At 43.4% G+C, this 20,978-nt stretch overlaps 2 protein-coding genes and 3 non-coding genes across 7 annotated transcripts; 1 reads left to right on the forward strand and 4 right to left on the reverse strand.

Annotated features, from left to right (window-relative positions):
• Positions 1-1,904: 1,904 nt before the first annotated feature.
• On the reverse strand, positions 1,905-5,032 carry rpl37 (ribosomal protein L37). The gene is made up of 4 exons (XM_068573288.1): positions 4,959-5,032; positions 4,072-4,207; positions 3,250-3,334; positions 1,905-2,014 (listed from the first exon to the last, which is right to left on the reverse strand). Exons 1-4 carry the CDS (start codon positions 4,959-4,961, stop codon positions 1,945-1,947), a joined length of 294 nt encoding a protein of 97 aa, XP_068429389.1. The 5' UTR covers positions 4,962-5,032; the 3' UTR covers positions 1,905-1,944.
• On the reverse strand, positions 2,537-2,615 carry LOC137784336 (small nucleolar RNA SNORD72). The gene has a single exon (XR_011077392.1). It is a non-coding gene; the product is annotated as a small nucleolar RNA SNORD72 (small nucleolar RNA).
• LOC137784337 (small nucleolar RNA SNORD72) lies at positions 3,602-3,680 on the reverse strand. Its single transcript, XR_011077393.1, has one exon. It is a non-coding gene; the product is annotated as a small nucleolar RNA SNORD72 (small nucleolar RNA).
• On the reverse strand, positions 4,276-4,356 carry LOC137784338 (small nucleolar RNA SNORD72). Its single transcript, XR_011077394.1, has one exon. It is a non-coding gene; the product is annotated as a small nucleolar RNA SNORD72 (small nucleolar RNA).
• A 1,644-nt stretch (positions 5,033-6,676) lies between the features above and the next one.
• Positions 6,677-19,262, forward strand: st8sia5 (ST8 alpha-N-acetyl-neuraminide alpha-2,8-sialyltransferase 5). 3 transcript variants are annotated; one of them, XM_068574843.1, is made up of 9 exons: positions 6,677-7,444; positions 11,350-11,457; positions 11,783-11,869; positions 13,775-13,867; positions 15,678-15,764; positions 16,259-16,403; positions 16,490-16,602; positions 17,008-17,100; positions 17,178-19,262. In XM_068574843.1, exons 1-9 carry the CDS (start codon positions 7,299-7,301, stop codon positions 17,638-17,640), a joined length of 1,335 nt encoding a protein of 444 aa, XP_068430944.1. In that variant the 5' UTR covers positions 6,677-7,298; the 3' UTR covers positions 17,641-19,262. The 3 variants fall into 3 exon arrangements, with proteins under 3 accessions (XP_068430944.1, XP_068430946.1, XP_068430945.1); XM_068574844.1 differs by lacking the exon at positions 11,783-11,869 and having other exon boundaries at positions 6,679-7,444; XM_068574845.1 differs by lacking the exons at positions 11,350-11,457; positions 11,783-11,869 and having other exon boundaries at positions 6,678-7,444.
• The last annotated feature ends 1,716 nt before the right edge of the window (positions 19,263-20,978 follow it).

Raw genomic sequence — 20,978 nt, forward strand, 5'->3', positions numbered from 1 at the left:
AACCATGGCTTAATGATTAATGACTTCTGCTGCTTGCGGCTTAATGTTATGAATTAATTAATTATTCTGCAACAAAGATGAGTAAAAAGGACCTTGACCTCTTCATCATGGCTTTATTCTGAAAGGGCATCGTGATAATGACGCTTCATCTCAAGACTGTGTTCCAAGTAGAACCACGTTGAGTTCAACAGAGGGAACAAAAAGAGCTGCAGTGTGTTTCTGGCTCTGCTGCACATCCTGTAACGTTGGTGTGACATGTCTCACTCACACTGAAGACACAGCATGAAACAAGCAGCAGAGGTCATAGGGTCGAGGTGGACGATCTGACCTCTGACCCCGGACTGCATGAAGAGGTTGTGTGTCCACAAGTCGTAAAGTACATCAGTTACAGACGTTGCAAATGTTCTTTAATACACACTACTGGCATTCAGCAATGTTTTGGTATCTGTACTATTTTAGTTTTTATTGCTGTTAAATGTTATTTCTACAAACACAAGATGGGAACACTGCTTTACTGCAAACACGTGCAACTGTTCCTTTTGCTTTATTTTCCCTTGAGTGCAAAAAGTAAAGCGTATGAATAAATTTTGCAAAGAATTTGTGAAAATACGCACTAAATCTTTAAAACTGACGATTAAAAAAATGCTACACAGATAAGCTGTAGTGAAACTGGCAGAAACACAACTTTACCAAGTAAAAACAGCAGCAGAGCAGGAACACGCAGCAGGACTGACAGCTACGCTGTAAAATCCTCACAGGCTTATCTGGGATTGAAGCCCCACTCCCTCTGCAGAGCGAGGCTGCAGATCGAGATACAGATAGAGAGAAGACATCTGTTGACAGAGCAGATGCAGGTTTCAGGAATCACAGGAAAACTCTGCTCTGAAATTCCTCGTTTCGTTCGGTGCGTATCGCTTTATTGTTATCTGCCATGTTAAATCTCAGGACGGCAGTATTTCAAACATGCGGCTGCTGGTTTGCTTCTCCGTGGTGGTCTCCTCTCACGGCCTCCAGCTGCAGCCCAAACACACAAACCGTTGACTTATTTTGTAAACCGCTTTCCTTCCAGTCGTCAACTGAGAAATCTCTGTATTGTTTGGCTCCGGCTAAATATTTACATCTGGTTTTGTTTCCAACGACGTTCGAAAAACTGCCTCTCTGCTGCTGCAGATTGAGGTTCATCCTGCAGCTGCACTTCCACTACGCAAAGGAGGAGGTGCTGCTAGAAGTGTTGGTCGGAATGAACACATCTCAACTGAGGCCCTGAGAAAGTGTCTGGACGGTGCAGAACCTGCACACACACACACACACACACACACACACACACACACAGTCCTGTTTATGTACAACAGCTGTTGGGTTCATGTGCTGCCAGTCTGTCGCCCTCATACATGCTGTCTGAATCAAACTTCAGCATGTGAGTGAGATGTTGGTTTGCTACTGGAAACAGTTCAGCACTCGAGTGAATGATTTGACTTTCCACATTTGTGTCACACCACAAACTAGACAAAGAGGTCCTCAGAGTGTTATCCTGCAACGCTTTCCCAGGAGAAATGAAACGGACCATTTGAGTTACGTCATCAGTATTTATAGGCAAACTTATCGCTTCACCAACGAAGCCTCTTCATGAGCACTTTCAAGACCTTTAAGCTGCTTTAATTCATAAAAAGATGCATTAGCAAGATGTCTTAAAGTATGACAGCAACATTAGTGCATCTTAAAGCCAACATGAAAACAATCGTTCACGTTTCTGAAAACACCATTTATTTCAGGTTTGTGTTTGGATGTGACAAGAGAGAGATTTGCATGAATGAAGCAAGAGGTAATAATGCATCAGCACCATGACCGTCTTCTGCTTTTACTGGAAGACAACGAGGCTGAAAGATGGAGACAAGACTGAAACGCCGGTTTAACATCACATTTATTCAACAAAACATGTGTCTTTTAGGAGGAGCTGGAGGCGGCCACTGCAGCGCGTCTGGGTTTGGGGGTGGTCCCTTCCCTGAAACCATTCCTGGAAACAACAAGAAACAAGTGAGGCTGATGCAGAAAGTTATAGTAATACCAAGGGCCAGTAAATATTGGTGAAAAAAACTCCCAATTTATAATAAATTGTAAGCTGTAAGCTTCATGTCCCACAGTTCCATCAAATACTGGTAGTTGGTGGTCAGCAAACCAGAACATTAACCAGCTAAAGTAACCACAGTTTAGACACAAGTCATTCTAAAACAAATATTTATTGGTCCCGACTTGTTTAAAAAACAGAATAAACAGGGAGTCTGAGGAATTCTGGTTTACAGACTTTAAACAAGCCTTTTTAAAGCAAACCTCTGACAGGAGCAGATCACATGTTAGTTCCACTAAAGTGTTGGTTAACAAGCTCACACAATACCAGGATCCTAAACTGGCACAGCTAATTTAAAATGGTAAATATCTACATTCATGTGGCACGATGGAATAATAGTTATGATCGTAAACCATCAGTCCAACTTAAATATGCTCACAGAATCCCAGAGCATTGTTTTGTCCTTAATAAAGCTTACCTCAGAGAAAACACTGATATCACATTGAAATCAATTGTTCAGACATTTATTTTTCACCATCATTGGTAAGCAGCATTGGTCTTAAAATATAGATGTATTCTCAATAAAGCTCAGACTTCCTGCTCCCCCTTCCTAATCGAGTGAAAGTTAAATGAATGGTCTCTTTGAGGCAGACTTGTATTACAGCCCATGTTAGGAACAGACATTTAGTTCACACACGTGTTTGTTTGACAACACTTTCTTTATCATGCAAAGTCACAGCTGGTGAGAATATGGTTATATGACCCTGCTTTCTTATATACATGTCTGTTTAAGGTTGCACATCACAACCTGAGATCAATACAACCGTCTGAATAGAGAAGTATGTCGATATCGGCTTCCCCTGGGAGCAAGATGCAGTAAACTTGCTTACATTACATGCTGGGACGTGTCAACACATCGTAAACGCAGAGCCAATGTTTCTAGTTCCAAGTGGTTCAATCAAAATGTAGTGTACGTTTAACTTGTCCAACTCTTTTACGAGAGATTTAAAGCAAACACATTTTTGCTGACCTTGGGGTTAATTATATTTCAAAATCTTAGCATCAACATTTATATTATTCTGATATAAAAAGCCCATTAAACATATTTTCCAAGCTGATCCGATAACATTTGAGGTTCTGCTCCCGGTCATCTCAGGCGAGTATATTACGTCTAAAGATCTCACCTGAATCTCTGGTACACGACCTTCAGGTGTCTCAGACGGCCGGTTCCGGTGGTGTTCCTCCTCTTGGCCTTGGCGCTCCAGTTGTCTACAAAAGCAAACATCAGAGTTTATCGAGGCCGCTTGACCATTCACATGCGCTCAGTTCTACTCAAGTGTCCGCTAACAAGCTTACACAAAACCAGGAGCCGAAACTTTTCTTCTCCATGAAATCAAAGTTAAAATCGTAACCATGTACATTCATGTGGCCCAATTGAATAACACTTATGATAGTAAACCTTCAGCACAACAGCCAACTTCAATGTACTCAGAGACCCAGAGCATTCATTATGTCGCTAATCTCACCTGAATAGAAAGCTTACCTCAGAGAAAACACCGATATCATATTGAAATCAATTGTTCAGACATTTATTTTTCACCATCATTGGTAAGCAGCACTGAAAATATCTTAAAATATAGATATATTCTCAATAAAGCTCAGACTTCTCCCCCCTTTTTAACTGAGTAAAAGTTAAATTAACGGTCTCTTTGAGGAACACTTGATTTATGTTAGGGACAGACATGTCGTTCACACCCGTGTTTGTGTGTCACAACACATTCTTTATAAGGAAAAGTCAAAGGTTCTGGTCCAAGACAAAGTGATTAAACTCAAGTTTGTTTTACCCGACTACACATATGTATATAATATCTGCACATTATACCTGAGAGTTACAATAATGATCAATAACTTGTTTATCAGCCCATTTTAAAGCCAACAGCACACTTGCCTCCACAGTTTTGAGTATTAAACATTGTCTTATCAGTACAGATCATTAAATAACTTACACTTTCTCTTGCGCTTCTCAGGGTAGCCACATTTTCCACAAGAGGACTTCTGCAGGTGGTAAGCCTTGGACCCGCAGCGACGGCACAAGGTGTGCGTCTTGTTGCGGCGCTTTCCGAAAGAGGATGTTCCCTTGGTCTGAGAAGCAAGAATATGTAGAGTTCAGACACAATTATCAAAGACTTGATTACAGTGAGAAGCTGACAGTCTTGTCTCAGAAACAAAGGATGAAATCACAGAAAATCATTTGTTCAGACATTTGTGTTTTAAAACATCATTGACAAGACTCAAGAGGCAACAATCAGCACTGGAGGTTTGCTGTGAGGGATGCGATATTGAATACAGCTTCAGTATTACAACTACATCGTATTTAAATCATCAGTATGAAGCCCCCTAGAAGGTAACATCATGAAAAATTACCCGTCTTCAGCGGGTTAAAGGGGTTTGCAGGCTCGCCACTGCTGCATGCTGGCGGTGTGTACACTCAGTACTGGACGAAGCGGCTAGCTAGTTATGCTAGCCGCTATGGAAAAGCTCGCAAGTTACGCCATTTAGCTTTCTACATTGTGACTGATAAAACTATTCCTCAGTAATAGCTCGCCGGGAAAAACCGTATGGTGTTCAGAATTACATTCACGTTGTAAAGTCTCTTCCCGGCTAACTGGAGCCCATTTTGTACCCTGAATCGCAATGCTACGAGCAGCAAATAAACGCTGTATGGACGCAACGGGAACCGCGTTAATCTCAAATAAACGACGCTTCATCTAAAAAATACTTCACCCGAACGGTTACGATGTTTATCCAACATCTAAAAATGAAATGTTCACAACAGATGAACGGCTCATGACACAGATGTTAAAAGATTTTGTGCGCCAACGTTTCAACATACCATTTTCGTCCAGGGGCTAAGGGAAAAGAGACCGGAAGAGGAGTTTGCGCCGCATAAAACAACTTCCGCAGCGTATCCTGTGTAACACCGAAATGTGACCCGCGTATAGCATTTAGCTAATAGGCTGTAATGTTGTGAAAAGGGGAGCGATCATTTCATTTCCCTGCATAAAGCATTTTGTCAATACAAAATAATGTTATTACAACAGCCAATGATTTATTTATGAGTATTGTGTTGTTTTTGGGGCAAACAAAATATATATTTTAGAAGGTTTGTGATCTGTTGTTGTAACCCATGTAATGACTAAAAGTCAAGCCATGGTACCTAAAATGAGTGTTACATGCAAAATGAACGATTGAAAGGTGAATTGGTGTTGTGTAGCTGATTCTGCAGGTCCCACAACATCATCCAATCTTTATGTCAAGATATAGGCTAGTTTTACAACTATTATTGTGTTAGTAATAGTAGTGTACTGAGCCATATGGTTCATATTTTAAAATCAAATTGACACACAGCAAATTGGAGGTCAGGTTATGCATAACTATTTTTTCAACCCAGTACCTATAGCTGGTTAATCCAGCCATGGATATATGCTCCATGGTCAATGACTATAGGCTTTAATGGGCGACAAAGAAAAGAACTGTGGGTAGAGGGCAGCGACGAGCTTTCCTTTTCTTCATGCTTCCTTTTGAAGTATTCTATGCCTGTCCAACTAGGAGGAGCTCTAGGGCAGTGGGCAAACACACAGAACATGCTGCAGGGACTGTATGCAATCTGGCCAGGGAGTAATGCAGGTCCTGAGGGCCTTTGCAAGAGAGAACAGCGAGAGAAAGATATCTGGGCTTCTTTCTTAGCCTGCATGCTGACCCAGATTACTTCATGTGGTAGAAAATAAACCAATGGATGGCTAAAACTTTCTAAAACTCTAGATTTCTTGGAATTACATTTGAAAAAACAATGTTTTCATGTGATTTATAGATGTTCAGTGATGTCGATTACTGCAAAGCAACGCTACAAAAATGATGTGAGTCCCAGAATATGTGTCAGTAAAGGTACATTTGAGATCACACCCACTGATCACTCCTTGAAACACAGGTCAGATTTATTTCTATCCCCACATCTCAAGCATATAAGAGTCTGTCACCATAATGACCTGATGGCTCATCAGCTATTTCTTCCTTCACATCCATACGGCTCTGCAGCTTGTGGAGGTGATGCAGCTCAGACTGTTCAGATGGACTTTGATGACACATTCAAACAGATGTCAGACTGGACAGAAATCAATATCACCAACACGATCACAGAGCGCTATAAACATCCACTGACTTCTGTCAGGAGTTTGGCTCTGAGGAGGTGCTGCTGTCAGAGCAATTGGCCACCGTGTTGCTGTGAGGGTTTTAAATTGTACCGCGAGAGACTGAGTTCAGATAGACAGATAGTCTTCTGTCTGTCACTTTGACATGAACCCATGAAAGGAATTTAAAACAAAAGTAATTGCTGAGACATGAAACCAGCAGGCATTGGTTTGCAACAGCATCCTCTGAATAAAGGATAATGTAATGTCATTTTAGATGACGTAACAGTTTAAGGACAAGTGCTGATACACGTTTACCAGCCAAAGGAGGTCATGTGAATCAGGTGAATTGAAATAGGCTATTTTAAGAGCAGGTGCATTATTGTAAAGGAGACCATGACCTTGGGCTTCGGCTGAGTGAGGAGCATCTGAATGAAGCGACGCGCCCCCTCCGGCTGCCAGGCGGGGAAAAGGCGCATCCTTCTTTTACATTTCAGTCACGCAGCTTTGCTCAGATTTGAGATGAAGCATGGAGGATGTGTGTGTGAGTTTTTTGGTCGCTGCTTGCATCAGTGATCTAAAGACGAGGGAGGGAAAAATCGCGTTTGCTTTTATCTGATTTAACATTTCGGGATCCATTATAGAGAAGAACAAAACATATCCGTGCGCGTTAATTGGACAAATCTGCATTGCTTGCATCCGACCGAGCGACTGCACCTCATCGAGGAGGCACGATATCCGACACAAAATCAACAATTTCCCGCGGGACGTTTCATGATTTTACGTTTCATGTTGGCTAAATATATACAGATATAATAATCATTTGGTCTGAAGTGGACACAGGGAGATTTGCAATTGAGGTCACAACGAGGCGATTCCTTGCGATGCTTATCATCCAATAGCAATGATGCTGCGGTACGAGGGCAGTGAAATAGCATAGAAAGGTGATGGACAATGTCCTGTCCGGCGGGTACTCGACCCCTGCGCTGCTGGTCCTGAATGCGGCGGAGAGAGACACCTAACTGGGTGTCACCACCGAGCCCTGGATGCTGCGCCGCAGGATGGGATACGCCGACCCGTCGTCGGGTAAAGACATTCTCGGCAGTAGGTCTCTTTGTTTTATGTTCCTTTGCGCATTCGGACTCGTCACACTGCTGCAGCAGATTCTCTATGGGAAAAACTACATTAAGAGGTAAGTGCCGGTTATCACCGTTGAGTCGTCGTTGAGAAACATGTCGCGGCCTTCCTGTTTACAACAACAACTTACAGGCTGTAGTCATTCAGCTTTATACAGCATGCATTCACAGCCGTTTGTGTGAGACTTATTGCCCAATTAATGACTGAATGGTGACGTATAGGTAATGAATGATAACGTTGTTCGGTGTAAATGGGAGTAGTCTGGATGAACTATGGGACGCATGGGGAAAACAAGCTTTCATGGCTGAAAAGAACAATAGCAATTAACCATCCATCTTATTTTCCAGTGGCATAGAAGCAATTTCCATTGGATGTATTTGTTTTGATATTTTCTGAAAGCGAAGCATCACATTCATACCATACACAGTGTTGCAGCTGTGTATGGTAATGTTTTCCCTTTCTTTTCTTTACCCCCAAAGATCTTTATTTGATTTTCTGTTTCAGCTTTCTTGACTGGTCGTAGCCTACATCTGTCAGGCATCAGATTATCACAATGCAACCGAGAGCTATTGGAGCTGCTGCTGATGATTACTGATATCGACACTATAAAGATGATGTGTATTTCTTATCGGTCCCTGTTGAATAAATAATGTCACCAGGTTGCACCCAGCTCACACACCGTCACTGCAGAGCCATGTTTTATAATACCTCTGCAACAGTATCCGTCTCCCTGATATGGATTGTCCTCTTTTGCACTCATCGCCCCCATTTTAAGACCAAGAAATCCACTAAATCACAGACAAATTTCAGTGTGAGACGAGCAGATGCAGAGAAGCCGGGATGTTTTATCTTTAGGTGGTTAAAACAAAACAAAAAAGGTCACAAAGAACATAGAATCTCACTCCAAACCAAAAGGAACGATCTGAAAACTTGATCCCCTGCTGCAGATCGCTGAGCACATATGATGTTACCTCCAAAGCAACATATATGTGCTTCAATTTGAACGCTCCCCACACGCTAACCCCCCTGCTCCCCCGCCGGGCCGGTCTGATGATGATGTGGATTCATGCATCTCCACCTCCGCGGTGAGATGCATGAATTCAGACCCCACACACACACACACTTTCCTTTGCCTGTGTCCTGGGAGAGAGGGGAACAAGCCACCCATCAGAAAGCAGGGGGCTCATGCAGCGGCAGCCATTTTGCTACAGTCTGTCTGCACACACACCTCAGTGCAAGAGGGGGAGAGAAGGGAAGGAGACTGTGAGAGTGAGAGATGGAGAGGGAGGGACTTTTGCCTGTGTGTGTGTGTGTGTGTGTGTGTGTGTGTGTGTGTGTGTGTGTGTGTGTGTGTGATGCAGAGAGAGAGAGAGAGAGAGAGAGAGAGAGAGAGAGAGAGAGAGAGAGAGAGAGAGAAGGGGGTGAAGACGTCATCTTATGACATCTTTTCAAGCGTAAAAAACAGGAGTTGTTGTCCACAGGTTCAACCACACCCAACCTCCTACTGCTAGAGCCGAGCATGACAACATGCTGCAAGATGCTCATCATGCGCTCGCCTGAAAAAAAACATGTCGACAGTCGAGGCCAGAGCAGCAGCAGAGGAGACATTTGGATGCATAGATGGGATGGAACTCTTTAGGAGTAACAGTATACTATACATACTATATACTATATATACTATATACTATATATACGATACTTCCATCCCACATGACCAGAGACCAGACGGTTCTGCTCCATCACGTCGTCCATCAGTCAATCTGAGTCACAGTCGTTGTTGTGATGGATAACTCTCGACGTTGAGTTTCCACGGAGTCACAAAGTGTCACATGAATACTTGAGCCGCCTCCACTCACATTAAAGATGAAGCAGCGGAGGATGTACGACAGTCGCAGCTTCAAGAGAAGCCGACTTAAAGGCTCACAGCAAGTGACACACTTCTGTAAATGAAGACGCATTCAATTTCATCTGGATGTGACTTGAAGAGGACAATATCTAAAAATACTCTCCGCTATAGGGAGAAGCAGCAGAGACCGGCGGCTGCAGCCGGTTCATTAGCATCCAGCCAGAGAATCAGTGGCTTTGCAACTGGAACTCAGTATTTCATTGTCAGGTCATCTGCAGATCGTTAAATGTCTGTAAAACAGCAGCAGAAGTAAAGTAAAACATTTACTGTTATCTGGTTGGAAATGGTTGGCTTTACAAGAACTCTTGTTTTCTTACTCGTGATGTTGGAAAGTCTTTCTTGATGCATTATGTGTTGGAGGTGAATTCTAAAGAGCTTTTCTTGTTTTTTAGAGCTTTACGTTGATTCGTGCTCGTAGCAGCACAACAAACCGCGAGTTCATTATTTATAAGACAAACAGCACTTTGTTACTAACTCTATTCATTGGAGCTCCGCTAAAAATAGAGAAGAGAGACAAAGACTGTGAGCTAACAAGTATAAAATACTCCACTTCTCGACATCGTATCGATGCTTCTAACGCAGTAAAGCAACCGAAGGAGAGACCAAGAGGAGCTGGCTTCTGTTTTCATGAACAGACAATGAAGTTTCCACTGAAGCGCTGAGACTTCTTACAGGAAACACGTCTGGTCTAAGACATAAAGGTCTTAGACCATGTCCAGGCTCTCCTTAAAGCCAGCCAGTCACTAAATCCAATATGTATGAAAGTCCTTCCTGCTTTTAAGTCCCATTAAGGCTGCAGGTTTCAGAGCATTAGTGCAGCAGAGCGACTTGCTGGACCGCTGCGTGCTGCTCGAGGCTCTAAGGGAGATAAATGGATCCTAATGTTTGATTTGAAGACTGTGGATTGACCTCAGAGTCAGTGGGAGCCACATGAGATAGGTTGTGGTTTTACTTTTAGTACCCATCAATATATCTGTTATTGATCGAGCTTTCACGGGCCGAGTGTTTTGGTGATGATTTGGATTTTATGGTTTGAGTGAAAACATTTGGTTTGATCAGCGTTTCTGTGTAACATCCTTGATTTCAGAGCGTTCAGCATCCGGTCACATGGAGGTGTTGAAGGGGCACTAAGAGAACGCACCTGCATGTAGGTGTTGATACGAGTGCCCGGCTATGAATACTCCATCATATAATGCACCCAGAAAGGCTCTTTGGGTTCAGACTCCCTGCTGAATTCAGCTTCACACCCACGGAGCACTTAGAGATTAGTCACACATGAACACTTGCATAATAATCAGTCGGTAACGGGAGAAGTTGAACACCCACTAATATCTGGATGGACAGTCTCTTCAGTGTGGAAGAACTGCTCACCTTTAATGTGTTGATATCAGATTCTTAAAAGATGCTTATTGTCAACAAATCCCATGAAAATGAATTGATCCCGCGTTCATAGTTTGGCCTCTGATGAAGTCACTGCGATGGTCTCAGTGGAAATAGATGCAGCCGAGGCAAAGAGATCCCGACTGTCAGTCGCTCTGCGTCCTGCTGAAAGAAACATCATGCCGCCTGTAGACACAGACAGGTGTGTTCAAAACGTACATGTCTTCAAATCACATTAGAGAGAATCCCTGAGCACCTTTATGAGGAATATCTGTGTGAAAATATGCTCTAAAGTTAAACCTTTGAAGCTTCTCTTGGCGAGTCTGTTGGCGTCTCTTCCTCAGCAGCATTCACAGCAGTTACTGTTCCTCCCTTCTCTGCAATAAATCACTAAAAGTCCAACGCTCTGCAGGCCGGAGCTTCAGGCTGCTGGTGACTGAACCACAGCAGCGTCTCAGCCCGGCAGAGACGACCATTCAAACCATGACGTCATGAGCCGAGGATCCATCCCAACATGTTTGGTGTCATTCCTGTTTTTCTTGAGCCAAAAAGCTGGTCCCCCTTAATGTGTGTGTGTGTGTGTGTGTGTGTGTGTGTGTGTGTGTGAAAGGGGCTTGGTGGTATGTGTTTGAGGACAATAAATCACAAATAAACTGATTCATTTTCTTGCATAGTGCGCAACAGTTTAGCCGACTCAAAGGGGACGAGACAGGAAATTGGACCGGTCCCGTTAATTTCTTGGATGATGGATCTCTGAAGCCGGCCAGAAATGGAAGGAAAAGGTACCTTTCCAGTGTGACCTCCTGCACAACACCTCTGAGAAAAGAGAGAGAGAGAGCGAGTGTGTGTGAGAGAGGGAGAGAGAGAGAGAGAGATTGAACTACACCATATAGTGACGACCCAGCCCTGCATGTGTGGACTGGGCCGCTGTGACGTTGCAGCAGGCTGTCAGATGCTTAGCAGAGAATGAAAGCTGCAGCACATGTACACTTACTTTGCTATATATTGTTTTGACATTTGCAGGTAGAGGAAGTTAGCGAGGGTGGTGATGTCACAGGACCACAGACACATATTTACCTCTAACTTAACCTGTCTGCATGTCGACAGATGTTTCCGTCAGAATTTTCAGCCAGATTCTCAGATCTCCGTAATAGTCACACCCTGCCTAGCCGATATTAAGAAGAAAAAAAAAAGGTAGGACAGTTTGAAGGCATTTTTAGTATTTTCACAGAAACCCAAGAATGCCTCTTTTTTTTTCTTCATTACTCTGAAAGGTATAAACTCTCATATTTTTTCAGTGGTGGTTGCACTTCAGATTTGCTCTTGCATGCTGTCTGACCCGTCCACCTCGACCCAGACCCCATCCCCAGAAGCTGGTTGACCCTCGGTCTCCTGTTGGTGTGCTGGCTTCTCCTCGTGCCTCTGTGTCCCATCCAGCACCATCTCCCAATGCCTTGTCCTCAGTCTGTGTGTCATGTGTCCTGCACAGCTCTGTGTGTATGCCATGTACATAGTGGACACGTCTCTCTGCTCCCCTTTCTCCCCTTCTCACATCTGCATTGTCTCTCTCTGCGACCTGGACTCGCTCCTGTTCCTACAGTACCTTCTTTCTTACAATAGGACAGATTCCACATTCTTCCCCCCAAAAACGCTCTAAATTGAGCCGAGCAGCAGACGTCAGCATCTGTGGTGAAGTGCTGGCTCGTCTTTCTCATCCTGCATTGGTTTTGAGCCAGCATCGTACAATTAACCCTAAAACTGAGGTGACATTCATCTCATCAGTGATTTGCTGTCTTGCTTTTAGAACAGAGAACACTTGCACAGGTTTAATCATCTGAAGAAGTAGTAGAAGAAGAGCTGCTGCTCTCAGAAATACATCATCAGGTGGATGTAGACAACCAGTTTCATCGTTCCTCACCACTTCATCCCAGCATCGTGTTCCTTTAATGCATCTCTCCATTGTATTGCTCCTTGTGCTCATTTATTATTTCTTTGAGTTGTTTTCTTTCTGTTTTTAACCTTCGCCTTGTTTGCCTCCACAGCCAAAGTTAATATTCTGCAATATTATCCATCTTCAAAACATCACACTCCACCTTCTCTATCTGAGGACGCAAAGACCAAAACTCATTCTCACAAAGAAACATTGCATTTTCTATTTTAGCATTAAATCACTTTAATCCCCATCCAGCATTATAGATTATTACGATTACAATCTTTCCAGGATTCAGATATATCTCAGAAGGTTTATTTCTGCTGGTTTGAATAAAAGTTAAAACTGCTTTATTTGATATAAAACAACGTATTTAAGGTAAGAAAGGCATGTTTTGAAGCATTTATTTTATTCTGGATTTAATGTTCTATGTGGAAATTTTACTCTAATCCGTTCAGAATATTGAAGATTGAAACTTTAATATGAATTTAAAATCCACCAAAAACACACTGTTACACAACTGAAACTGATGAAAACATTATTACTTATATATATATATATATATATATATATATATATATATATATATATATATATATATACATTAACATTGTATTTATTTATTTTAGAAGTTAAAATAGATTTATTAGAGTCTTAAGCTGCAGTTGTTGATATAAAATAATATTCTGTATGTAATTATAATGATTTAATGCATCGACCCTCTCATACTCATACCAGACTCTAATCCACCATTTAACTCTTTCCTCTTCCAGACGGTTTCTGCTACTCTTCTAAATTGATATTCAGCATTTATATTTTAATCCCAGGATGCACATTAAACCATGCAAGTTTCCATCATAACCAATGAAATAAGTGAAAATATGAGAGGTATTACTTTTCTCCGTCAGTGTAGAGTCAGATGCAGTGAAGCCGCCGTCTGTGACGCCTGAAGCAGTCGCATCACGTCTCACCTGCCATCCCATAATGCCACACTGATATTCTAGTACTTCATTTTTCAGACATGTTATATTAAATATAAGCTGTTTTCCTTCATCGTGTTCTGTAAATACAGTTTTTTAAACTGCATTTCATCTCCACAGTAGTTTCTAGATGCCTTCTGTTGGTCGTGTGGAGGTTACGGCCGAGCGTGACTGTCTCTGTCCCTCCAGGTATCTGGAAAACTACGACGGCTCATATGAATACAACTCCACTGCATGCAGGGAGCTCCGGCAGGAGATCATGGACGTCAAAGTCTTGACAATGTGAGTGGTCATGTGACCGCCTCTTTCACCATCATGCGCTTCTCTCCCCACGGTGCTCTCAGGTTTGATTGACAGCCCGCTGCAAACGCCCACAGCGTACAAACACAAAAGCTGGAGTACGACGCCTCCCTCTGCCTCTCTGAGGAGGATGAACGCCATCACATGATGGCGCGCGAGGATCCATCCTCAATGCAGCGCTGTGCTCGCTGGAACTTCAGCGGCGCTTTTCGTCTCGTATGAATGTGAACATTGTCCAGTGACCTTTTGTGCCGGTTCCTCGAGCCGCCAAACCTTTGTGTCAAACATGTTCTGGGCGTTTGCCGAAGGGCCGTGAGGCAGGAGAACAGCTGCCGCCGCCCAGAGCAACGCTCCTCCCAGCATCTCAGAGGAGGAAATGTCAGCTCAAGGACAGCTATTCACACACAGGCCTGAAGAAGCCTCTGTCCTTAAGGGAAGTGTCCTTAAGGGAAGTGTCTTTAAGGGAAGTGTCTTTAAGGGAAGTGTCTTTAAAGGAACTGTCTTTAAAGGAACTGTCCTTAAGGGAAGTGTCCTTAAGGGAAGTGTCCTTAAGGGAAGTGTCTTTAAAGGAACTGTCTTTAAAGGAACTGTCTTTAAGGGAACTGTCTTTAAGGGAAGTGTCTTTAAGGGAAGTGTCTTTAAGGGAAGTGTCCTTAAGGGAAGTGTCCTTAAGGGAAGTGTCTTTAAGGGAAGTGTCCTTAAGGGAAGTGTCTTTAAAGGAACTGTCTTTAAAGGAACTGTCCTTAAGGGAAGTGTCCTTAAGGGAAGTGTCTTTAAGGGAAGTGTCTTTAAAGGAACTGTCTTTAAAGGAACTGTCCTTAAGGGAAGTGTCCTTAAGGGAAGTGTCTTTAAAGGAACTGTCTTTAAAGGAACTGTCTTTAAAGGAACTGTCCTTAAGGAAAGTGTCCTTAAGGGAAGTGTCTTTAAAGGAACTGTCTTTAAAGGAACTGTCTTTAAAGGAACTGTCCTTAAGGGAAGTGTCCTTAAGGGAAGTGTCTTTAAGGGAAGTGTCTTTAAGGGAAGTGTCTTTAAGGGAACTGTCTTTAAGGGAAGTGTCTTTAAAGGAACTGTCCTTAAGGGAAGTGTCCTTAAGGGAAGTGTCTTTAAAAGAACTGTCTTTAAGGGAAGTGTCTTTAAAGGAACTGTCTTTAAAGGAACTGTCTTTAAGAGAAGTGTCTTTAAAGGAACTGTCCTTAAGGGAAGTGTCTTTAAGGGAAGTGTCTTTAAAGGAACAGTCCTTAAGGGAAGTGTCCTTAAGGGAAGTGTCCTTAAGGGAAGTGTCTTTAAAGGAACTGTCCTTAAGGGAAGTGTCTTCAAAGGAACTGTCCTTAAGGGAAGTGTCCTTAAGGGAAGTTTCCTTAAGGGAAGTGTCCTTAAGGGAAGTGTCTTTAAAGGAACTGTCCTTAAGGGAAGTGTCTTTAAGGGAAGTGTCTTTAAAGGAAGTGTCTTTAAGGGAAGTGTCCTTAAGGGAAGTGTCTTTAAGGGAAGTGTCTTTAAAGGAAGTGTCCTTAAGGGAAGTGTCTTTAAGGGAACTGTCTTTAAGAGAAGTGTCTTTAAGGGAAGTGTCTTTAAGGGAAGTGTCCTTAAGGGAAGTGTCTTTAAGGGAAGTGTCTTTAAGGGAACTGTCTTTAAGGGAAAGACAGAGCCCCCCCCTCCTCTTCCTTCCCTCCGTTTCTCTTGTTGAGTAGTTTTTATGATGTTTCTTCTATTTACTGCCTTCATAGCATCTTAAATGTGAAAGTACAGCGTGGTCGTCCGTCCTCATTCCACTGGTCTCTCTGCTGTCTGTCAGGGTGAAAACCTCCGATCTGTTTGAGCGATGGAGGAACCTGCAGGTGTGTCGATGGGAGCAGAACAAGGAGTCCAGCAACAACTTCAAGTAAGCGCTCAAAAACATATTTTACATGAATGTTTCATCCTCTTCATATCTGTTATTATTATTATGGACGTATTGGGTTTCTGTTAATGGAGCCTGATAAGATAACTGCTCACAAGAGGTCAAGCAGTAGGTTGGACTTTCTCACAGGGCTTCAAACTGCACAGTTCTATGTGACTTATCAGTAAACACATACCTGCAAGATCATGCAGCCGTCTAACATTTAACATTTAACATTTAACAACAGCTGGTGTTCTTGATCACCCAAGAGAAATGTGAAGTTCTGTGGCAGAAGATGTGTCACTACTTCTTTATATTCACATTATTATTAAGATTGGGAAAAAAAGAGTAGAAAACAAATGATTCAAAGCAAAAACAAATGATTACTATTTGCACAGAAGCAACAAGGAGGAGGTGAAGCCAACTCTCAACATGAGGTTCAGGTCTTGTGGTGTGAAGTTTCCTCCTGATGAACTGACTCCCTCTCTGTCCTGAAGGATGTCTCTGTCTCGCTGCTGCAACGCTCCGTCCTTCCTCTTCACCACCAAGAAGAACACGCCTGCAGGAACCAAGCTGAGGTACGAGGTGGACACCAGCGGGATTCTCCCCATCACCACAGAAGTCTTCAAGATGTTCCCAGATGTGAGCGTTTGGTCTGATGCCACTAAATCTGTCTGCATTCAAGAGCCCACTAATCTGACTTTAACAACCGCATCTGTCTCCTGCAGGACATGCCGTATTCCAAATCGCAGTACAAGAAATGTGCTGTTATTGGAAATGGCGGCATCATCAAGAACACCAAATGTGGAAAGGAAATCGACTCAGCAGATTTTGTGTTTAGGTATACAGGATAAAATCCTTCCGTGTTTGTTTTTGCTGTCCGTGAGTGAAAGTTGGACTTGAACCCACAGAGCATGAAACACTCAAACATACTGGTCCTCCAACATTACCCTTCATATGCTGACTTGTTTTACAACGCTGTCACCTGTGACTGTGTACTCGACACCTGGAGGTAAAGTCATCAATCAGGACATTTACTCTTTACAAGGAAGGAGTCAGAAGTACAGAAGTACTTCTTTGTGAATATAAGGTAGTAGTGACCCATTGCACATCCACTTTGACTCATTGCAGAGCTCCTGGTCACAGACACGTCCTCCATAGTGCAGCCACCAGTATGCCGAGTGTGGGTCAACACCCAGTGCATGTTCACCACTTCATCAGTGCACCTGTCCTTTCTTCTGTGCAGGTGCAACATCCCTCCCATCAATGAGAAGTACTCAGCTGACGTGGGCACTAAAACAGATCTGGTGACGATCAACCCGAGCATCATCACTGAGAGGTACTGACCACAGAGCCTCTCTCTCAGTCGCTGCGTCTCTTTTGGCTTCTGACCTCCACGCTTCACTTCCTCTGCAGGTTTCAGAAGCTGGAGAAGTGGCGGCGGCCCTTTTACGACGTCCTCCAGAATTACGAGAACTCGTCTGTGGTGCTTCCCGCCTTCTACAACACCCGCAACACCGACGTGTCGTTCAGAGTCAAGTACATGCTGGACGACTTTGACTCCCAGCGGGGCGTGTTCTTCTTCCACCCGCAGTACCTGCTCAACGTGCAGCGCTTCTGGGCCGTGCAGGGCGTGCGGGCCAAGCGGGTCAGCAGCGGCCTGATGCTGGTGACCGCCGCCCTGGAGATGTGCGAGGAGGTCCACCTGTACGGGTTCTGGGCGTTTCCCATGAACCCCTCCGGCATCTTCATCACGCACCACTACTACGACAACGTCAAGCCGCGGCCGGGCTTCCACGCCATGCCCCACGAAATCTTCAACTTCATCCACATGCACACTCGCGGGATCCTCAACGTGCACACGGGGCCGTGCACGTGATCGCCCACTCCACGCCCGCTTTGATGCGGTTTACCTTTTCCTTAGTTTGTTTACAGGTTGTGTTTTATTTCAGTAATGAGACGCTTCACCACCTGCAGTCGCCTTCAGAGCGCTCGCTCGCCTGCTCTCCACGCGGTGAAGGCTGCTGCTTCAACTGCCAACATACTTCTCTTCTTCAGTTGTTCATGTAGCCGATGGAATCACTACGGTTATCTCCAACTCTGCAGCCGTAGGACGCTTGTTTTTAATGTGAAACGTGGTCTTCATAGTGATGTTGTGTCTGTGAGGTTTTCTAGTGGCTCTGCTGTACAGAGGTGTTGTTTTCTACTCGACATTGCACAGATGTTCATGCTGCACTGGCAGCGGGTGTGTTTGTGCCCTCATCCCCGACTCTCTATCTCCAACACTCTGTGGGTGTGGCAGCTTTTAATGTTTGTGTAAAACAAAACCTGGACCTTATTACTGAGCTAATATTTGAAGTAAAACGATAGAAAAAAAGATAAAATTCCAACATCCAATTGTCTACTTTTGTAATTTATTTCCTATTTGCCAGATTGACTGGCTGAATATTTGAAAAAACACTCTTAAAATAGCCGGTTTTCAGCGGCCTGCTCTCTTCCAGACGTCCTGGTGTATTTCTGAGAACAAAGCGGTGCATGCAGAGGAAAGGTTGTGTTTCTTTCTTTTGGCTGCTCACGGTTTTTGGACCGGAGCCACATCAATATTTCAAAACGACACCAATGAGCAAAACTCGATGCCGTCCAACTTGTAGAGCAGCGTTGTCCTCAGTGCTGTCATTCATGTCTTATGCCATGCTGCCTTATGCGATATCAAACCCCTACATGATATGCAACGCACCCACGTGTTCTGCTTATCTACAAATACATTAATGTCAAACTAAATTGTGGTTTTACTCTTGAATCGAAGGATATTTAAGGCTCTCTAAGGTACTTAAATTCATGTGCGGTTCTCAGCTTGTCTTCTATTGGAATTAGTGAAGTCCATTCCTCATGTGACGCTGCATGACTTTACTCTACTTGGCTTTGTGTGTGCCTGCTTCAAAGATCACTGAAATGTTTACACCTCCTCTGGAGCGCAGTGGAGATATATACACAAACCTTCACACAGAGACAATGGATTAGTTGTTCTTGTTGATCAAAGATGCACGAAGATGGTTGCTGCCCTTTTGTGAAATGACACTTTCATTTCTCCTGTATGGTTTCCTTCCTGTTTGACTTGTGGACATCCAGCTTGACTGCAGCGCTTTGAGCGTTTACACCCTGCAGCGCAGCTTTTTACTGTTTGTTTAGTTTCACACTGCAAAAGGTTTTAAGAGAACATAATATTTTATTTCTCCTCTGGTCTGCACTTCTTCTTTTTCTCATGATTCATACAGATTATGTATGTGTGCGTGTGTGTGTGTGTGTGTGTTTATGCACAAGGGATACGAGTTGAACACCAAAAATGTTTTGGCTTAACTAAATTGTGCACAACTGATTCAAGAATAGAAAAGGAAGGAAGCTGGTCTGAGTCCTGACGGAGGTCATAACCGTGCTTCTGAACTCTGGATCGTTCTTTATAATGGTATTGTGTTTGTAAATAAACTTGTTTGGATTTTCTCACTTATGTTTATGGCTTACTTATTATTGTGTGTCCATACGTGTGTGTTAGGTCAACACCGCTGCACGACTTCAGCTCATTCCCTACATATATAAATAATGCTCTTGCCTCAAAAGAATATGCTGCCTGATTTACTAAACATCCTGATTTACTGAATCAGGACATTTCGTGAATCAGGCAGCTCCTTGTGGCTTCAGAAGATACACAATATTCATTCAACAATCTCTTTTAAGATCAGTTAACCTCTGGTTTGTGAACACCATCATTAATCAGCGGCCGGTGTCGGTGTCCTCTCACTGACCGGCTCAGCAAAGGATGCTGCGAATATGAACGATCACACCTGAGGCTGCTGCGGGGCCGTTGAGGTCATTTCAATGTCGACTCTGTTGGAGAGCACAAGAAAGATGAACGATTTACGATTTACACTATTATTTTATATACACTATTATACACGTTTATATCATTTATGTTGGTCTGAGGCATCAGAGAACAGCGCTGCAGACCGCAGAGCTCCAGCGTCACGCCCGCTCTCACAAGTTACACAAAATGAGAAATAATTGTGTATCTGAACTCGTGATTCAGATCAGCTCCAAATATGTACCGCATGCTTCTTGTTCTATGGAAGCAGAAGTCAGAACAAAAAGATAAATCTCATGACATTAATGTTGTAAATGTAATTAGTGAGGAATGATTCCTGGTCACATGGGTCAGATGAGATTTGACTCTCTGCTGTCATTCGTAGGTCTGTAATCTGATGTTGAAAGATCAATATGACCAGCGGCTCCACAGCGATCAGGTGACATGTGAAAGCAATGAGACTGATGGGTTTGGCTCAGAGGTGCAGATGTGTACGCCACAGTGAGAGAACTGAAACCAGTTTACACAGACATTTCTGCTGTCAGAGGAAAATTAATCTTTCATACTTTAAATATTTATATAAGTTTACATTCGTCCTTGTTAATGTAAAACTATGCTGTGTTTTTGAAGTATTGCTTTTTTTTTTTTTTTACATTTTCCAACACTTTTACCCACGATGAGTGAATACAGTACTGCGAGCTCATGAATTGTTCATAATTAAAAAAAAAATGTTTTCTTGTGGTTGTAAGGATGCATTAGACACTAAGCTAAGCTAAAGACGCTAACCTAACCGCCTGCTGGCTCTTGCTTCATGTTAAGTGCACTTATTGACGCACAACACAAGAACACACACACGCCTGTCTAACTAGAATGCAAATATTTAGTATATTTACAGAATTAGTCATCTGCTCTGAATGTGTAGCATCTGCAGAAAGCGATCGGACACGTTCATGAACGTTGATCAACCAGCAGAAAGACTCAGTCCAGCAGCGATGGCGTCGCTTCAGGCGTCTGCAGACCGGCTCACTGACTGCTGCTCCTGTTGCTGCTGGACAACACAACTTTTCTTCACTTTCTTGGAGTCAACGACCTGAAGAGACTCGCAGGAGCAGCAGTTTGAGCCGCTGCTACTCAAGTCGTTTCCATACTGACAGCACGAACAGACGCCCTGCATGTGAGTCTGCCTGCGTGTCCCGGCTGAAGCCTCTTGGCGAGGAGGCGGAGCTTAAGGTTGCAGCTACGACCGGCAAGCGTTAGCTAGCTAGCGCGTAAGCTAGCTAGCTAGCTAACGCTTGCCGCGTAAGCTAGCTAGCGCGTAAGCTAGTTAGCGCGTTAGATAGTTATCGCGCTAGCGAGTTAGC

Source organism: Clinocottus analis, unplaced genomic scaffold (genome assembly GCF_023055335.1).
Source record: "Clinocottus analis isolate CAN_PGR_092001 unplaced genomic scaffold, fCliAna1.0.p SCAF_13, whole genome shotgun sequence".
Classification (NCBI taxonomy): domain Eukaryota; kingdom Metazoa; phylum Chordata; class Actinopteri; order Perciformes; family Cottidae; genus Clinocottus; species Clinocottus analis.

Coding starts and splice junctions, on each gene's coding strand:
- rpl37 (XM_068573288.1), bottom strand. Junction 3,335..4,071: donor TGAGAAGCGCAAGAGAAAGT/GTAAGTTATTTA, acceptor TTGCTTTTGTAG/ACAACTGGAGCGCCAAGGCC. Junction 2,015..3,249: donor GTCGTGTACCAGAGATTCAG/GTGAGATCTTTA, acceptor TGTTGTTTCCAG/GAATGGTTTCAGGGAAGGGA.
- st8sia5 (XM_068574843.1), top strand. CDS start 7,299: ATGCTGCGCCGCAGGATGGGATACGCCGACCCGTCGTCGGGTAAAGAC. Junction 7,445..11,349: donor GGGAAAAACTACATTAAGAG/GTAAGTGCCGGT, acceptor TTTCTTGCATAG/TGCGCAACAGTTTAGCCGAC. Junction 16,404..16,489: donor TCTTCAAGATGTTCCCAGAT/GTGAGCGTTTGG, acceptor TGTCTCCTGCAG/GACATGCCGTATTCCAAATC.